Source organism: Pecten maximus, chromosome 8 (assembly GCF_902652985.1).
Source record: "Pecten maximus chromosome 8, xPecMax1.1, whole genome shotgun sequence".
NCBI classification, from domain to species: Eukaryota; Metazoa; Mollusca; class Bivalvia; order Pectinida; family Pectinidae; genus Pecten; species Pecten maximus.
The window spans coordinates 12,995,622-13,012,598 of record NC_047022.1 but is presented as its reverse complement, the minus strand read 5'-3'; the positions used below and the strand labels follow the sequence as shown (position 1 = coordinate 13,012,598).

General features: G+C 34.8%; 1 protein-coding gene across 3 annotated transcripts in view; it reads left to right on the top strand.

Moving 5' to 3' along the window:
* LOC117332496 (citron Rho-interacting kinase-like) overlaps positions 1–16,977 on the top strand; it is a 62,207-nt gene that overhangs the window by 28,060 nt on the left and 17,170 nt on the right. For 2 of the 3 annotated variants that reach the window (XM_033891427.1, XM_033891426.1), the window contains exons 21-33: positions 4,687–5,164; positions 5,436–5,798; positions 6,254–6,430; positions 6,566–6,637; positions 6,997–7,113; positions 7,822–7,931; positions 8,611–8,694; positions 9,345–9,480; positions 9,840–9,944; positions 11,071–11,211; positions 11,948–12,061; positions 12,429–12,600; positions 15,290–15,337. In XM_033891427.1, the coding sequence (XP_033747318.1) occupies positions 4,687–5,164; positions 5,436–5,798; positions 6,254–6,430; positions 6,566–6,637; positions 6,997–7,113; positions 7,822–7,931; positions 8,611–8,694; positions 9,345–9,480; positions 9,840–9,944; positions 11,071–11,211; positions 11,948–12,061; positions 12,429–12,600; positions 15,290–15,337 (2,117 nt within the window). The remainder of the gene's footprint in view (positions 1–4,686; positions 5,165–5,435; positions 5,799–6,253; positions 6,431–6,565; positions 6,638–6,996; positions 7,114–7,821; positions 7,932–8,610; positions 8,695–9,344; positions 9,481–9,839; positions 9,945–11,070; positions 11,212–11,947; positions 12,062–12,428; positions 12,601–15,289; positions 15,338–16,977) is intronic. The other variant, XM_033891428.1, reaches the window with a different exon arrangement.

The following is a 16,977-nucleotide window of genomic DNA, read 5'->3' as shown; positions in this document are numbered from 1 at the left end:
TAAAATCCAGGACTAGTCACTGAAATGTCACACTTAAAATCCAAGACAAGTCACTGAAATGTCACACTTAAAATCCAAGATTAGTCACTGAAATGTTACACTTAAAATCCAAGACTAGTCACTGAAATGTCACACTTAAAATCCAAGACTAATCACTGAAATGTCACACTAAAAATCCAAGACAAGTCACTGAAATGTCACACTTAAAATCCAAGACATGTCACACTTAAAATCCAAGACAAGTCACTGAAATGTCACACTTAAAATCCAAGACAAGTCACTGAAATGTCACACTTAAAATCAAGACTAGTCACTGAAATGTCACACTTAAAATCCAAGACTAATCACTGAAATGTCACACTTAAAATCCAAGACTTGTCACTGAAATGTCACACTTAAAATCCAAGACTTGTCACTGAAATGTCACACTTAAAATCCAAGACTTGTCACTGAAATGTCACACTTAAAATCCAAGACAAGTCACTGAAATGTCACACTTAAAATCCAAGACAAGTCACTGAAATGTCACACTTAAAATCCAAGACTTGTCACTGAAATGTCACACTTAAAATCCAAGACAAGTCACTGAAATGTCACACTTAAAATCCAAGACAAGTCACTGAAATGTCACACTTAAAATCCAAGACAAGTCACTGAAATGTCACACTTATAATCCAAGACTAGTCACTGAAATGTCACATTTATAATCCAAGACTTGTTACTGAAATGTCACACTTAAATCAAACCCAAGATTAGTCACTGAAATGTCAGCCTTAAAATCCAAGACTAGTCACTAAAATGTCACACTTAAAATCCAAGATTAGTCACTGAAATGTTACACTTAAAATCCAAGACTTGTCACTGAAATGTCAAACTTAAAATCCAAGACAAGTCACTGAAATGTCACACTTAAAATCCAGGACTAGTCACTGAAATGTCACACTTAAAATCCAGGACTTGTCACTGAAATGTCACACTTAAAATCCAAGACTAGTCACTGAAATGTTACACTTAAAATCCAAGACTAGTCACTGAAATGTCACACTTAAAATCCAAGACTAGTCACTGAAATGTCACACTTAAAATCCAAGACTTGTCACTGAAATGTCACACTTAAAATCCAAGACTAGTCACTGAAATGTCACACTTAAAATCCAAAGACTAGTCACTGAAATGTCACACTTAAAATCCAAGACTAGTCACTGAATTGTCACACTTAAAATCCAAGACTAGTCACTGAAATGTCACACTTAAAATCCAAGACTTGTCACTGAAATGTCACACTTAAAATCCAAGACTAGTCACTGAAATGTCACACTTAAAATCCAAGACTTGTCACTGAAATGTCACACTTAAAATCCAAGACTAGTCACTGAAATGTCACACTTAAAATCCAAGACAAGTCACTGAAATGTCACACTTAAAATCCAAGATTAGTCACTGAAATGTCACACTTAAAATCCAAGACAAGTCACTGAAATGTCACACTTAAAATCCAAGACTAGTCACTGAAATGTCACACTTAAAATCCAAGACTAGTCACTGAAATGTCACACTTAAAATCCAAGACTAGTCACTGAAATGTCACACTTAAAATCCAAGACTAGTCACTGAAATGTTACACTTAAAATCCAGGACTAGTCACTGAAATGTCACACTTAAAATCCAAGACAAGTCACTGAAATGTCACACTTAAAATCCAAGATTAGTCACTGAAATGTTACACTTAAAATCCAAGACTAGTCACTGAAATGTCACACTTAAAATCCAAGACTAATCACTGAAATGTCACACTAAAAATCCAAGACAAGTCACTGAAATGTCACACTTAAAATCCAAGACATGTCACACTTAAAATCCAAGACAAGTCACTGAAATGTCACACTTAAAATCCAAGACAAGTCACTGAAATGTCACACTTAAAATCAAGACTAGTCACTGAAATGTCACACTTAAAATCCAAGACTAATCACTGAAATGTCACACTTAAAATCCAAGACTTGTCACTGAAATGTCACACTTAAAATCCAAGACTTGTCACTGAAATGTCACACTTAAAATCCAAGACTTGTCACTGAAATGTCACACTTAAAATCCAAGACAAGTCACTGAAATGTCACACTTAAAATCCAAGACAAGTCACTGAAATGTCACACTTAAAATCCAAGACTTGTCACTGAAATGTCACACTTAAAATCCAAGACAAGTCACTGAAATGTCACACTTAAAATCCAAGACAAGTCACTGAAATGTCACACTTAAAATCCAAGACAAGTCACTGAAATGTCACACTTATAATCCAAGACTAGTCACTGAAATGTCACATTTATAATCCAAGACTTGTTACTGAAATGTCACACTTAAATCAAACCCAAGATTAGTCACTGAAATGTCAGCCTTAAAATCCAAGACTAGTCACTAAAATGTCACACTTAAAATCCAAGATTAGTCACTGAAATGTTACACTTAAAATCCAAGACTTGTCACTGAAATGTCAAACTTAAAATCCAAGACAAGTCACTGAAATGTCACACTTAAAATCCAGGACTAGTCACTGAAATGTCACACTTAAAATCCAAGACTTGTCACTGAAATGTCACACTTAAAATCCAAGACTAGTCACTGAAATGTTACACTTAAAATCCAAGACTAGTCACTGAAATGTCACACTTAAAATCCAAGACTAGTCACTGAAATGTCACACTTAAAATCCAAGACTTGTCACTGAAATGTCACACTTAAAATCCAAGACTAGTCACTGAAATGTCACACTTAAAATCCAGGACTAGTCACTGAAATGTCACACTTAAAATCCAAGACTAGTCACTGAATTGTCACACTTAAAATCCAAGACTAGTCACTGAAATGTCACACTTAAAATCCAAGACTTGTCACTGAAATGTCACACTTAAAATCCAAGACTAGTCACTGAAATGTCACACTTAAAATCCAAGACTTGTCACTGAAATGTCACACTTAAAATCCAAGATTAGTCACTGAAATGTCACACTTAAAATCCAAGACAAGTCACTGAAATGTCACACTTAAAATCCAAGATTAGTCACTGAAATGTCACACTTAAAATCCAAGACAAGTCACTGAAATGTCACACTTAAAATCCAAGACTAGTCACTGAAATGTCACACTTAAAATCCAAGACTAGTCACTGAAATGTCACACTTAAAATCCAAGATTAGTCACTGAAATGTCACACTTAAAATCCAAGACAAGTCACTGAAATGTCACACTTAAAATCCAAGACAAGTCACTGAAATGTCACACTTAAAATCCAAGACAAGTCACTGAAATGTCACACTTAAAATCCAAGACAAGTCACTGAAATGTCACACTTATAATCCAAGACTAGTCACTGAAATGTCACACTTAAAATCCCAAGACTAGTCACTGAAATGTCACACTTAAAATCCAAGACAAGTCACTGAAATGTCACACTTATAATCCAAGACTAGTCACTGAAATGTCACACTTAAAAATCCCAAGACTGGTCATTATATACCAAATCACATGCAAGATTTATGAAAGTTGTCAAAACGTTTTGCTCTCCAAAAATTCTCTTAAAATGAAAATGTAACAGAAACTCATGTGCGATCATATTTCATCATAGCAATCATGTAGTTAGCCTATTCAGCGTGACAACATCCACTACATTAATTGTTATTAGAACAACACAGAATCTGTGATTAGGTTCCTTTAGTTCAGTTGTGACACCACAACTTTCTGGAATCACATACTTAAATTGCTTTGCTGTGATTTCAAATTTCAGTTTAGGAGAGGAACCATTATTTCTTAGAAATAATTATCATAATTTAATATATAAAATTTTGCATTGTTGATTTAAAATGGACAACAATTGTGCACAGCAAGATGAAATTGCTTTACATTTTTAGCCCACCATCATCAGATGGTGGGCTATTCAAATCGCCCTGTGTCCGTGGTGTCGTCCGTCTGGCTGTCCATAAACAATTCTTGTTATCGCTATTTCTCAGAAAGTACTGAAGGTATCTTTCTCAAATTTCATATGTAGGTTCCCCTTGGTCCGTAGTTATGCATATTGCATTTTGGGACCAATCAGAAAACAACAACGGCCGACAGGCAGCCATCTTGGATTTTGACCATTGAATCTTGTTTTCGCTATTTCTCAGAAAGTACTGGAGGAATCTTTCTAAAAATTAATATGTAGGTTCTCCTTGGTCCCTAGTTATGCATATTGCATTTTGGAACCAATCTGAAAACAATATGGCCGAATGGCAGCCAGCCATCTTGGATTTTGACAATTGAAGTTTGTTATCGCCATTTAACAGAAGGTACTGAAGGGATCTTTCTCAAATTTCATATGTAGGTTCCCCTTGGTCCCTCGTATTGAATTTTGGGACCAATCTGAAAACAACATGGCCGAAAGACAGCCATGATCACTTAATCTCAAAATTTCATATATAGGTTCCCCTTGTTTGAAAAGTACTGGAGGGATGTTTCTCAATTTACACAGATTAGTAAGAAGAAGGGAAAAATAGAGAGAAGATCAATCTGACATGGAACCTATAAAGATCATTCAATGGTGGGCACCAAGATCCCTCTAGGATCTCTTGTAGTATACTCACATGCCTTTGTAGGCTCAAATTTCTTAGCTAAAGTTGACATGATATGTAATTTATTACTGTTACACAGACTGAAAGTTGCCAATGAAAAGATCAAAGAATTGGAAGAAGAGAAGACAGGCCTGGAGAAGAAGCAAAGTGAAAAAAATTCTGAAATTGACTCTCTAAAGCTCCAGGTGTGTCGATTAGAGGAGGAGAAATCCAGGCAGTCTCGCTTACAAGATGATTGTGAACACAAGTCTGCACAGCTGATTGAAACTAAAGACCAGCTGGGCAAGTGTAAAGAGGAAAAGTTTGACCTTTCACAGAAAAATAGACAGCTTACTGACGACAAGGAAAATCTACAACACTCTGTCAACAAATTAGAGGAAAAAGTGGTGAACCTTAACAAACGCTTAAAGGAGGCGGAGTCTAAAGCAAGGGAGGTAATTCTGCTTAGGAGTGAGAAGGAGGGCCTTGAGAGGAGAAATGAAGACCTAAAAAAGGAAAATAGTAAACTCGATGAACTGACCACAGTGTGCAAGGAAAGAGATGCCCTCACTATCAAGGTAGATATTTCTGTAGATAAAAATTATCAGCTTGTTCAGTTCTTCATATTGTTTTCTATCACAAGTAATTTGGTGGTTGGTTGGCACAGTGGTAACTCACTTCTAGTAAAAACAATTGAAATGAATTGCACCAATTCTTGGATTATTTGATGGACGATCAGTATAATTACTTAATATTTATTATAAGAATTCTATAACATGATTTAATTTGTTTACAATGTACACCATTGACTAAATTTATTGATAGTAAATATTTCCCTTCTGTATACAGCTTCAGAGTGTAGAAAAAGAATTAGAGGAACAGAAAATTTTAGCAACAAAACGCTGGAACAAGATTGCAGATGCTGAAGATATACGCCAAACTAACAATTACCTGGAAACTAAGGTCAAAGGTCAACAGGAAAAAGTGGAGCAGTTGGAGATTAAAGTGAAAAATCTAGAGGGGGAACTAAAAACATCAAAGGATCGCGAAAATCGCATACAGAGCCTCATGGAGGAGGTCGATCGTTTGAGGCTAGAGAAGAAATCCCTAGAGGTGAAGATGAGGGAGCTTCAGGTGGAATCTGAGTCCAAACAGCAGGAGACGACTGGCAAGAAACGTGAGGTACACATCATGGAGGAAAAATTTAGCAAGGTAAGGATAGGTGTTGGTGTACCCATTAAAGATTGCTTCTATCTAAAACCTTGTTCTGTATGGAGTTTACATTTTTGTCCAAAGATCTTCACTCTCAATTTTCAATCTTCTGAAACTTAATAATCATTTTGTGTTTTCCTTAGTGACATTTTGATTTTTCTGTTTTTTTAAAGAGTTATTTCCTCGAGATTACTGCAGTTAATTGTATATCAATTTAAATTTCAACCGAAAAAGTATCTTCAATATCTATTTTTGATGCAGAATAGGGAACAAAAAATATTTTTTTGCTCTGTTTCCTTCAGACAACATAGGAAAAACATGGTGGGTACCCAGTACATGTATTGAATCCATATATTGATATCAGGGTGGTCTTCTGATTGTATTGATGGTTTCATGATATAATAGCTGTTGTAAAAATGTTGATATAGACATCAGCAACTTGTGTGTTTCTACAGGAGAAAGAAAAACATGACCAGGTTATCGTGGAGTTGAGGCGAGAACTACATGATGCCAATCTAGCCCTCAGCGAAGCACGCTCACTGCTAGCTGCAAGCGAGAGACAGGAACGCAATAACAAGGAGCGGTATGAATCCGAGATCCGTGACCTTCAACTTAAGCTTCATAGGTCAGAGGTAAGGTTGACATAAATCTGTCATTTTGGATTGACAGCATTAAAATTTTGTAGATACAATGTATAAACTAAACTAGAGTGGATTAGATCTTCATTTTTTTCATGCGTTTAATTTTAGTTACCCTTTATTTTGTAGAATATTGTTGACCTTGAACAAGAGCTTAAGCTCCTTAAGTCCCAGGCTGAGAAATCTTCCAGGCAGTACAAGGTATGAATGGCACTAGATGATTGACCCTACCTTTGTATACACTACATGTGTACTGTATAGTTGTTTATTTCACGGAGCTAATACTTCGCAGTTAAGTTTGACCTAGTTCACAGTATTTAAATTCAATGTAACGTCACCTGCATTCTTATATGTAAACATTTTTGTGTATTTTTATGCAGGCATTATTAATTATTATATAAATTCATAATAGATTGTTTAAATATTTGCTGGATATTTATTTCAGAGCTGTCTTTAAAGCAGAATCAAATCAAATAAATTAGATTATGACTGTCAAAAATAAAAAATTAAAACAATTAAATTAAGTCACTAACTAGGTATTAACAACAAAAACTTTACAGGAAATGGAAGATAGAATATCCAGCCTCCAGAGAGAGAAGAGTTCCATCAGTATGGAGAAGCAGATGATACGAGATGAGATGGTTCAGAAGGAACATCAGTGTGAAGTAGAAGCACAGGTATAGCTCTCCTTCCTCTTTCTTACTGTGTTCATGTCATGAACTGTACCTGATTAGATATTCAATGCATTCACCTTGTTTATGCCGCCTCAGGGCTTTTTCTGAGGGCTTTTTGGGTCCGTTAATGGGCCCCATTCCCAATTGGAATTATTTCATTTTAAAGCCAAATTCCCAAAATTTGCAGTTTACTCCTGCAAAAATCTTTCCCAATTCACCAATTTTCTTCCCAAAATAAGACAAAAAGACCCCATCCCAAACCAGAGAGAAAAAGCCCTGCGCCTGGTCATGGGGACCTCGGTGAACTGTTGTACTTCATCCATCATTCCTCTCTGGGTACTTTTGTTTTCTTGTACAGTAAAACTCCATGCTTTTGTCTGAGCCAACAAAAGCATGTAGTTGATACACTTTATTAGTCCCCTACTGGTGAAACCATATGTACTGTATGTTTCTTCTCCGTCAGTCTTGAATGTATGTATGTAGTGCCAAAGTTTGTCAGCACTCTAGCTTCTTCATTTCTTGGGGGATTTTGATCAAACTTTACTCAGTGCTTAAATATCATAATATCTCAGACAAGTATGAGTTTCCGGGTTTTGGGGTTAAGGTAAAGGTCACTGTAACTATTTTTAGTGGCGCCGGTTATCGTACAAAACAATCATCAATAAACATAAGTGACTGGAGTACAATGTGTTGACAAATATTCTGTTATAGAAAGTAGCCAAGCTACAGACTGTGTGTAGTGAGTTGGAGGAGCAGCTACAGGACTTGGAGGCTTTGAATGAGGAACATGAGCGCCAACAGGGGGAATGGAATAAAATCAGGTGAGTGTCACAAAATCACGATCAATATACCAATTTACGTGTTGAAGATTGTTTATCAACTCATTCGTATGTGTCCTTAATTGAATATTACACGGAATTGTTCTGTGGTCATATTGATATTTCAACCCTATTGTCCAACAAACTCTTACACAAGGGTAAAGTTATCCCTTTCCAAAGATCACGCTCATGCTTGATGTCTTTGTCATAACTTACAAATCAACAAAGTCGAAAAAACATCAATCAACAATGTCTGTCAAAGCCAAGAAACCCCCTATGGTTGATAAAAAAAGTGGAGAATCCCCATTCACAACAGTTTTTATGATGTCACGGAAACAATACAATGATGTCAATTAAACAATACATGGTGATTATGTCACAGTGCATACCAGCTGTTTTTCTCTCTCCTGTTATTTCTTCCCTAGCAGAAAATGGGATCATATTTTGAAGTATGTAAAAATGTCCCCTGTTACATAACTTTATGTATGTGTTAGAAAAACAAACAATTTTTGCACAAATTTGCATTTTAAGCTTTTGGAGTCAAAACCAACGGTTTCTATTCTATTAGAATAATTAGAATTTTTGCACCATATATAACTTACTATCATTTTATTTTATCTTTTGAAAACAGATTTTGGTTTTACCCTGAGGAACCATATGAATTATTTGTTAAATTTTCCAGGAATACCTTTGAGACGGCTGTTGTGGAGAGAGAAGAAGAGATCGAGGGAACTTCACACCGACTACATGCCTTAGAGCAGGCCAAGTGAGTTTTATATATTAATTGTTTCTCATTATGTAGTAAATGTAACTTTCCGTTTCTTGATCGGCTAGTTGTTAAAAAAAGGGGGGGGGGGATGGAATGTATTAGATTGAAATGGTTGTTAACAGTTAGATAGTTATTACAATAAACGATTTTGATAAAGGTAGTGTTTATGAAATAACCTATCATCCCCCAAAATTTGAATTTACAATACAATAATTAATTTTTCTTTGTTTTCATGGTAAATATCTGATTGGAAGAAAAATTCTTTTCATTCTTCTATGAAAGAAATTCCGAGAATGGCGCGAAAAATGTGACCGTCACAATACGACAATTGACATGGCGTATTGATTTGAGAAAAAGAATCCCATTTAAAACCAGTAAAATTGTACATAAAACATGTTTTAAATTTTTAATAGGAAATCATTTTCAAAAATTAATTATAATGATTTTTTGTTTTTTCAAAAATTATGTGTCGTCCCCCAAAATTTAAAGCTATTAATTGCTATAAATTGATTTTAAAAATGGCAGTGTTTAAAATATTATTAATCCTCCCCCTATTGTGCTTGAAGTTAGGGTTCAATGAATATTTGTGCACTATAATGATTGTTAAAATTGTTAATTAAGATAGTTTGTTATTGACACATTTACAGACAGACGGCCAGTGAGAGGGTAGCAGGCATGAAAAAACAGATGACGTCCATGAAAGCAGCTCACAAAGCTGAAATTGAGGCTCTTAACCACAAAATATGGGAGATACAGAGAGCCAGTCTGAAAACAGATGCACAGGTTAGTTAATAAAAAATCATACAGGACTTGGTTAATTTTCTCAGTCCCTGCAGTGAAGATGTAACACTTGCATTATCTTTCCTCCAGAATGGAGTAGGGATATTTTATTTCTGTATGTATCGTGTTCTTTAAATCTTTCAGTCAAGTAGGTAATAGCTTCTTTGACGAGTCTCAAATTGACACTGGAAGTCCATGAGGCAATAAATCCAACAAACAAACTAAACAATAACAAACTTCAATGAAGTGTGATTGGTTATACCAATGGAAGGTGAACTTTTGATTATTGACTATATGAGTGGTGATGGTTGTCTACCATAAAAACTTGTGTAATTTATGCTCTGTCCTGGTACTGTCCTCAGGTGTCAGAATTGAAGGAACACAACATGCAGCTCAAGTGTGTGGCCGACTCACAGAAACGTAACCTGGAGACCGATCTGGACGAGAAAAGAGCTCTTAAGGAGGAGGTAACTCTTTTGGAAGTTGATAATGATAAGAAAATATTCTTTTTGCTTTAGTATTTCAATTATATTCCAAGTTCAATGAAATAGAAAGAAAATATGAAAGCTGAATGTATTAAGAAAAAAGCAGTCAGTAAATGTTCCAGTCAAGACAAATATTCCACTCAAAGAATGCAAGAAAACTCGGTTTTGTCTTTTTTGCAACAAACACAAGATATAAGCACTTTTCTATACATATTGAGAGCTAGATACAGAAGAGCCAAAAAATTAGTTAACCTGCACCAGAAAACTTTTTATACTCTTGTTTTATGACTTGTCAGTGATGCTATTAAAAGGGCCAAATAATTGAACATCTCTATAAATATCTTCTAATGAGAATGTAACAAACATGATTTAATTAGAAAGGGCTGTTTATCAACAAGATTGACATTGTTTCCATGGTAACGAGATATTGACATTGTTTCCATGATAACGAGATATTGACATTGTTTCTATGGTAACAAGATATTGACATTGTTTCCACGGCAACAAGATATTGACATTGTTTCCACAGTAACAAGATATTGACATTGTTTCCATGGTAACAAGATATTGACATTGTTTCCACAGTAACAAGATATTGACATTGTTTCCATGGTAACAAGATATTGACATTGTTTCCATGGTAACAAGATATTGTTTATATGGTAATTTCTATTTTCCCATGTCTTTTATGTAAGTTATTAGTCTCTCCCTGATACTGTTGAGCTTACAGTGTATGATGAGTATATAGGATCCCACTTAACCTGTCAAGTCATGTGTTATACCTCTACTGTAGGAGTAAAATGATCAGGTGCAAAAATCAAGTCTATCTCACAGCCACAGTATACAAACTTATAGCCCTTTTCTGACTTTGTGTCATTTGAGTTTGAATTTAACAACAACAAAAAAAATAAAAATTCATGGAAATTATGAAGCAGACCAATAAAATTTCCTGCACTAATATTATTTTTGAGAAATAGAAAAGTGAATACATGTACCCTTTTAAACAATAACTTTTACAGTATCAGTAAAGATTCAGCATTATTGAGAGGTGTTTACCATGTGATGTTCTGGTGTAAGGGTTGAATTTTAAGAGATTGAATCTTGACAGATTTCCTCAGTGATGACAGAGTGCCAGGATTTGCGAACAAAGAACTTGAAGCTAAAACACAGTCTGGACCAGGCCATGGATAAATTTGAACTTATCTTTGGTGAGAAGGTGGACCTGGAAAACTTCACAGACGCATTGCAGGTCAGACCTACATCACTTGATGGGGAAATATGTTTTTGATTGTACTGAGTAATGTAAGATGTCGGTAAATAGTGAAACTGATGTAGCATGTGCTACATGTTAACGTAGCAGCCGTCGGTATCATGTCTCCGTGAAATGAAGGGTTTAATTACATTGATTTTAGTGTTGGTTCTTATGGTGCTTATTTTGCCCAAGTCATGATTATCAAATCTTTATAAAATTAGACATGCATCAGCCACAGTAAGTGTGTGGTGTGTTATCATTTAAGATACTAGAATCCTCTTTAATTCATACAATGGTCAAATATTGTTTTTAGTCTGTTAGTAAAAGTTTTTCCTGCCTCTTAAAATCTATCATACCAAACTTACTTGTACCAGCTTCAGCTTCACAAGAGGAATGCTGCATATACCATGATCAGGTCCCTTACCTTTCTATAAAGTCTTGCAATAAGTAATTTATTACTGAGAATAAAGACCTCAAAATAGTAAAGTAAAATGTCATTCATATAAAGTGATAACATGTTACCCATAAAAGAATCTAGTTCACGAGTAAGCTACATTTAAATTGTTCGATTCAAACACTTAAACAGCTTTGTTGAGATACAGCAAATCTGAATGTAAAGTTGTCACTTTATAAATGGAATAGTGGACATGAATTACAACTATTGTAGGGCGTTGCAACATCAAATTGAAATATTTTGTTGAGGAGTCGTGACTGACTGTCTGGTTTGATTTAGGGTGTACATTTCCTGGAGAAGTATAAATTTGAAAGTACAATCGGCCAACAAATGAAGCTCATTGACTACCTCCATGCTCTCTGGGCAGAGAACGCTGCTTCTAAGAAGAAAAAAGTAAGTTTTGTAATTTAATTAATCTATTCATTGAATACTCTTTATACACTGGTCAAATTTAGATAGATGTATTATGGTATACCATTTGTAATTTTTGGCAAATTTCTTTAGTGGTCTACAGTTTAGTCAGTGTTATTGTTCCATTAATGGTATGAATGTTCTTGTGGGTTCTAACAATGATGGTATAGATTCACTTAGTGAAAATGATTTTAAATAATTGGATATAGTTGTTTCTGTTAAAGTTTTGAATAGGATCATATTGGCATGTTATGCATCTATTTGTGTTACTCTTGTTGTCACCTGCTTAAAAAAAACTTTTGTATTAAATTTGTAAATGATTGTATCTTTGTATGTTCATCCATTGTAGTCGGGTAGTAAACTGTTTGGAAGTGGTAAACCTAAGGACGTTGTTAGCCCCGGGAATCCAGTACCATTACTTGATCTGCAGTCTGCACTCGACCAGGAACGCAAACGCTGCAATAAACTTCAGGAACAGAATGAGAAACTGAGACAGGAAAAGTTTACTCAGGCTAATGAATGTAAGTAGAGAAATGACTTGTTGAGGACAAACAGAACTAATATTGAGTCTGGTGGCCTACCAAACAGAACTAGTATTGAGACTGGTGTCCTACCAAACAGAACTAGTATTGAGTCTGGTGTCCTACCAAACAGAACTAGTATTGAGTCTGGTGTCCTACCAAACAGAACTAGTATTGAGTCTGGTGTCCTACCAAACAGAACTAGTATTGAGTCTGGTGTCCTACCAAACAGAACTAGTATTGAGTCTGGTGTCCTACCAAACAGAACTAATATTGAGTCTGGTGTCCTACCAAACAGAACTAGTATTGAGTCTGGTGTCCTACCAAACAGAACTAATATTGAGTCTGGTGTCCTACCAAACAGAACTAGTATTGAGACTGGTGTCCTACCAAACAGAACTAGTATTGAGACTGGTGTCCTACCAAACAGAACTAGTATTGAGAATAGTGTCCTACCAAACAGAACTAATATTGAGTCTGGTGTCCTACCAAACAGAACTAGTATTGAGTCTGGTGTCCTACCAAACAGAACTAATATTGAGTCTGGTGTCCTACCAAACAGAACTAATATTGAGTCTGGTGTCCTACCAAACAGAACTAGTATTGAGTCTGGTGTCCTACCAAACAGAACTAGTATTGAGTCTGGTGTCCTACCAAACAGAACTAGTATTGAGTCTGGTGTCCTACCAAACAGAACTAGTATTGAGAATAGTGTCCTACCAAACAGAACTAATATTGAGTCTGGTGTCCTACCAAACAGAACTAATATTGAGTCTGGTGTCCTACCAAACAGAACTAGTATTGAGTCTGGTGTCCTACCAAACAGAACTAATATTGAGTCTGGTGTCCTACCAAACAGAACTAATATTGAGTCTGGTGTCCTACCAAACAGAACTAGTATTGAGTCTGGTGTCCTACCAAACAGAACTAGTATTGAGTCTGGTGTCCTACCAAACAGAACTAGTATTGAGTCTGGTGTCCTACCAAACAGAACTAATATTGAGACTGGTGTCCTACCAAACAGAACTAATATTGAGTCTGGTGTCTTACCAAACAGAACTAGTATTGAGTCTGGTGTCCTACCAAACAGAACTAGTATTGAGTCTGGTGTCCTACCAAACAGAACTAATATTGAGACTGGTGTCCTACCAAACAGAACTAGTACATGTATTGAGACTGGTGTCTTGTCATAACTTGATAAATAGAGAATACATGGTCAGTGTCTTAAAATATAAGCTGTATTTTGGTGAGGGTAAAGAAAGACAAAATTGGCGAGCCACTTTTGTCTTCCTGTCCCGAGCCAAAAATAGGTCAGTCAAATTGACGCATGTGCTAAGATTCCAAAATACAGCTGTTTTCCGTCACTGCCGTATACAGCAAAAATATATACGGTAGGTGTATTCCGACAATGCGGTGGCAGTTGCAGGATAAAAAAGGTGGTAGGTGAATAAATCTAGTCTGTGTAAAACAGTGGTAATTGATTGGGGTGGGAGATTATGGTAAGATTATCGTGTAACAGGAAATAGTTTTAGCTCACCATTACTCGTAACCGGTGTAGTAGATACCAGTCACCGGTTACAAGTAACGGTGAGCTAATGCTGTATCCCCTACGTTGGCGTGGTCATCCCACCCCAAGACTTTAAAGTTTTTGGAATGTTTTAAGTCCAAAAGTATACACCTCACACCATTCTAATTTGATTTATATATTCATTAGAGGTCTAGGAGTGATGTTATGACAAAATCATGCAGAAAAAAATTGTTATTTTTTCGCATTTTACCATTTTGTGGACTTAACATTTTTGGCACCAAAACCCACTTTTAAAGTTTTTGGGGTAAGTTTTTGGAAAGCTTGTTAGTCCAAAAGAATACACCTAATACCCTTCTAATTTGGTTTATACATCCATTAGAGGTGTTGGAGTGATGTTATGCGACATACAATTTCAAAATGACATGCTTATACATACATAAAAAATGAATGTATAGTGTGATTGCTTCTGCCAGTGAGTTTCGCAATCATTGATTACACTTTTCTACTTTGGTCTTGGAATATGCAAGGAAAAGTATGTTGTGATAGAAAAATCTTCAATGTACATTTTCATTATAATTACAGTGCATTAACCAGACACACAGAAAACATAGAAAAATGATGTTGAAAAAACCCATAACAAATCTGAAAGTGTCGCACTATCCTAAACGCTTGATTGAACTAATGGATTTAATATCACACTGATATTCTGTTAGATCTCGTTCTTCGCCTCTAGTGAGATTTATTTACAGACTGTTAGATCTCGTACTTCGCCTCTAGTGAGATTTATTTACAGACTGTTAGATCTCGTACTTCACCTCTAGTGAGATTTATTTACAGACTGTTAGATCTCGTACTTCGCCTCTAGTGAGATTTATTTACAGACTGTTAGATCTCGTACTTCACCTCTAGTGAGATTTATTTACAGACTGTTAGATCTCGTACTTCGCCTCTAGTGAGATTTAGTTACAGACTGTTGGCTGTAAATGGAGTTAAATCAATCTACCAAATTTCATCAAAATCAGACAATATCAAAATTTCTCGACCAATCAGATGGCTCCATTTAGTTTCCATGGTGACCAATTAGAAATTGAATGTTCATTTGTACAAATACATGTAACATATACTATTAATCTACTATGACTTATTAATACACTGTGTCAGGGGTGGAGCAGAACACCACACCTGGAACTACAGAGAAAAATCACTCAGGTAGAGTTGGCCAAACTGTACTCCATCATACACGGACCTTGTATCGGATGTGGTGTCTTTGTAATACTGCTTTGTATCTGCTTATTTGTAACATACTGTGGGTGTATGTTGGGGAATTTGGTTTATTCCGCTAGTATTGTGCTTTTTGTTCACTAATTCATCCTCTTACAAATTACTATCTCTAGAATTCTGTGATATAAAGACATTATCAACCACTCATGTTTGTTTCGGTAGTAGTACAAATATTAGGGAATATGTTGACTTATCATGATGCAATAGCTTTAGATTTTGTTAAATATTAACATGGCTATTCATTTGAATTCTTTCTCTGATTGTAACAAACATGAAGCTTGCTTAATATCACAATGCAAAAATCAGATATTAATCATATATTTATCATCATACAGAAATCAGATGTCTATCATCATACAGAAATCAGATATTTATCATCATACAGAAATCAGATGTTTATCATCATACAGAAATCAGATATTTATCATCATACAAAAATCAGATATTTATCATACATAAATCAGATGTTTATCATCATATAGAAATCAGATGTTTATCATCATACAGAAATCAGATGTTTATCATCATATAGAAATCAGATATTTATCATCATACAGAAATCAGATGTTTATCATCATATAGAAATCAGATGTTTATCATCATACAGAAATCAGATGTTTATCATCATATAGAAATCAGATATTTATCATCATACAGAAATCAGATGTTTATCATCATACAGAAATCAGATGTTTATCATCATATAGAAATCAGATGTTTATCATCATGCAGAAATATGTAATATGTATTCATACAGAGGTTTGTTATATATAATCATACAGAAATCTGATATAAGTATTCATACAGAGATCTGTCATATAAATTTATAGATATCTGTTATGTTCATACAGATATTATCATATTTGCAATACATAATCATACAGATATCTGTACATGTATTCATGCAGAGATCTTTTATATATGAATTATGCTGATAACTGTAGAATGTAGGGAGAAATGTTTAATTTAGTCATACAGAGAAATGTCATATTTAGCCATACAGAGAAATGTTATATTTAGTCATACAGAGAAATGTTATATTTAGTCATGCAGAGAAATATTATATTTACTCATACAGAGAAATGTTATATTTACTCATACAGAGAAATGTTATATTTACTCATACTGAGAATTGTTATATTTACTCATACTGAGAAATGTTATATTAAATCATACAGAGAAATGTTATATTTAGTCTTACAGAGAAATGCTATGTATTTAGTCATACAGCTGAGGAGTGTTATATTTAGTCATACAGAGAAATGTTATGTTTAGTCACACAGAGAAATGTGATATTTAGTCATACAGAGAGATGTTATATTTAGTCTTACAGAGAAATATTATATTTAGTCATACAGAGAAATGTTATATTTAGTCATACAGAGAAATGTTATATTTACTCATACAGAGAAATGTTATATTTACTCATACTGAGAATTGTTATATTTACTCATACTGAGAAGTGATGTATTTAGTCATACAGAGAAGTGTTATATTTAGTCATACAGAGAAGATATATATTTAGTCATACAGAGATGTTATATTTAGTCATACAGAGAAATGTTATA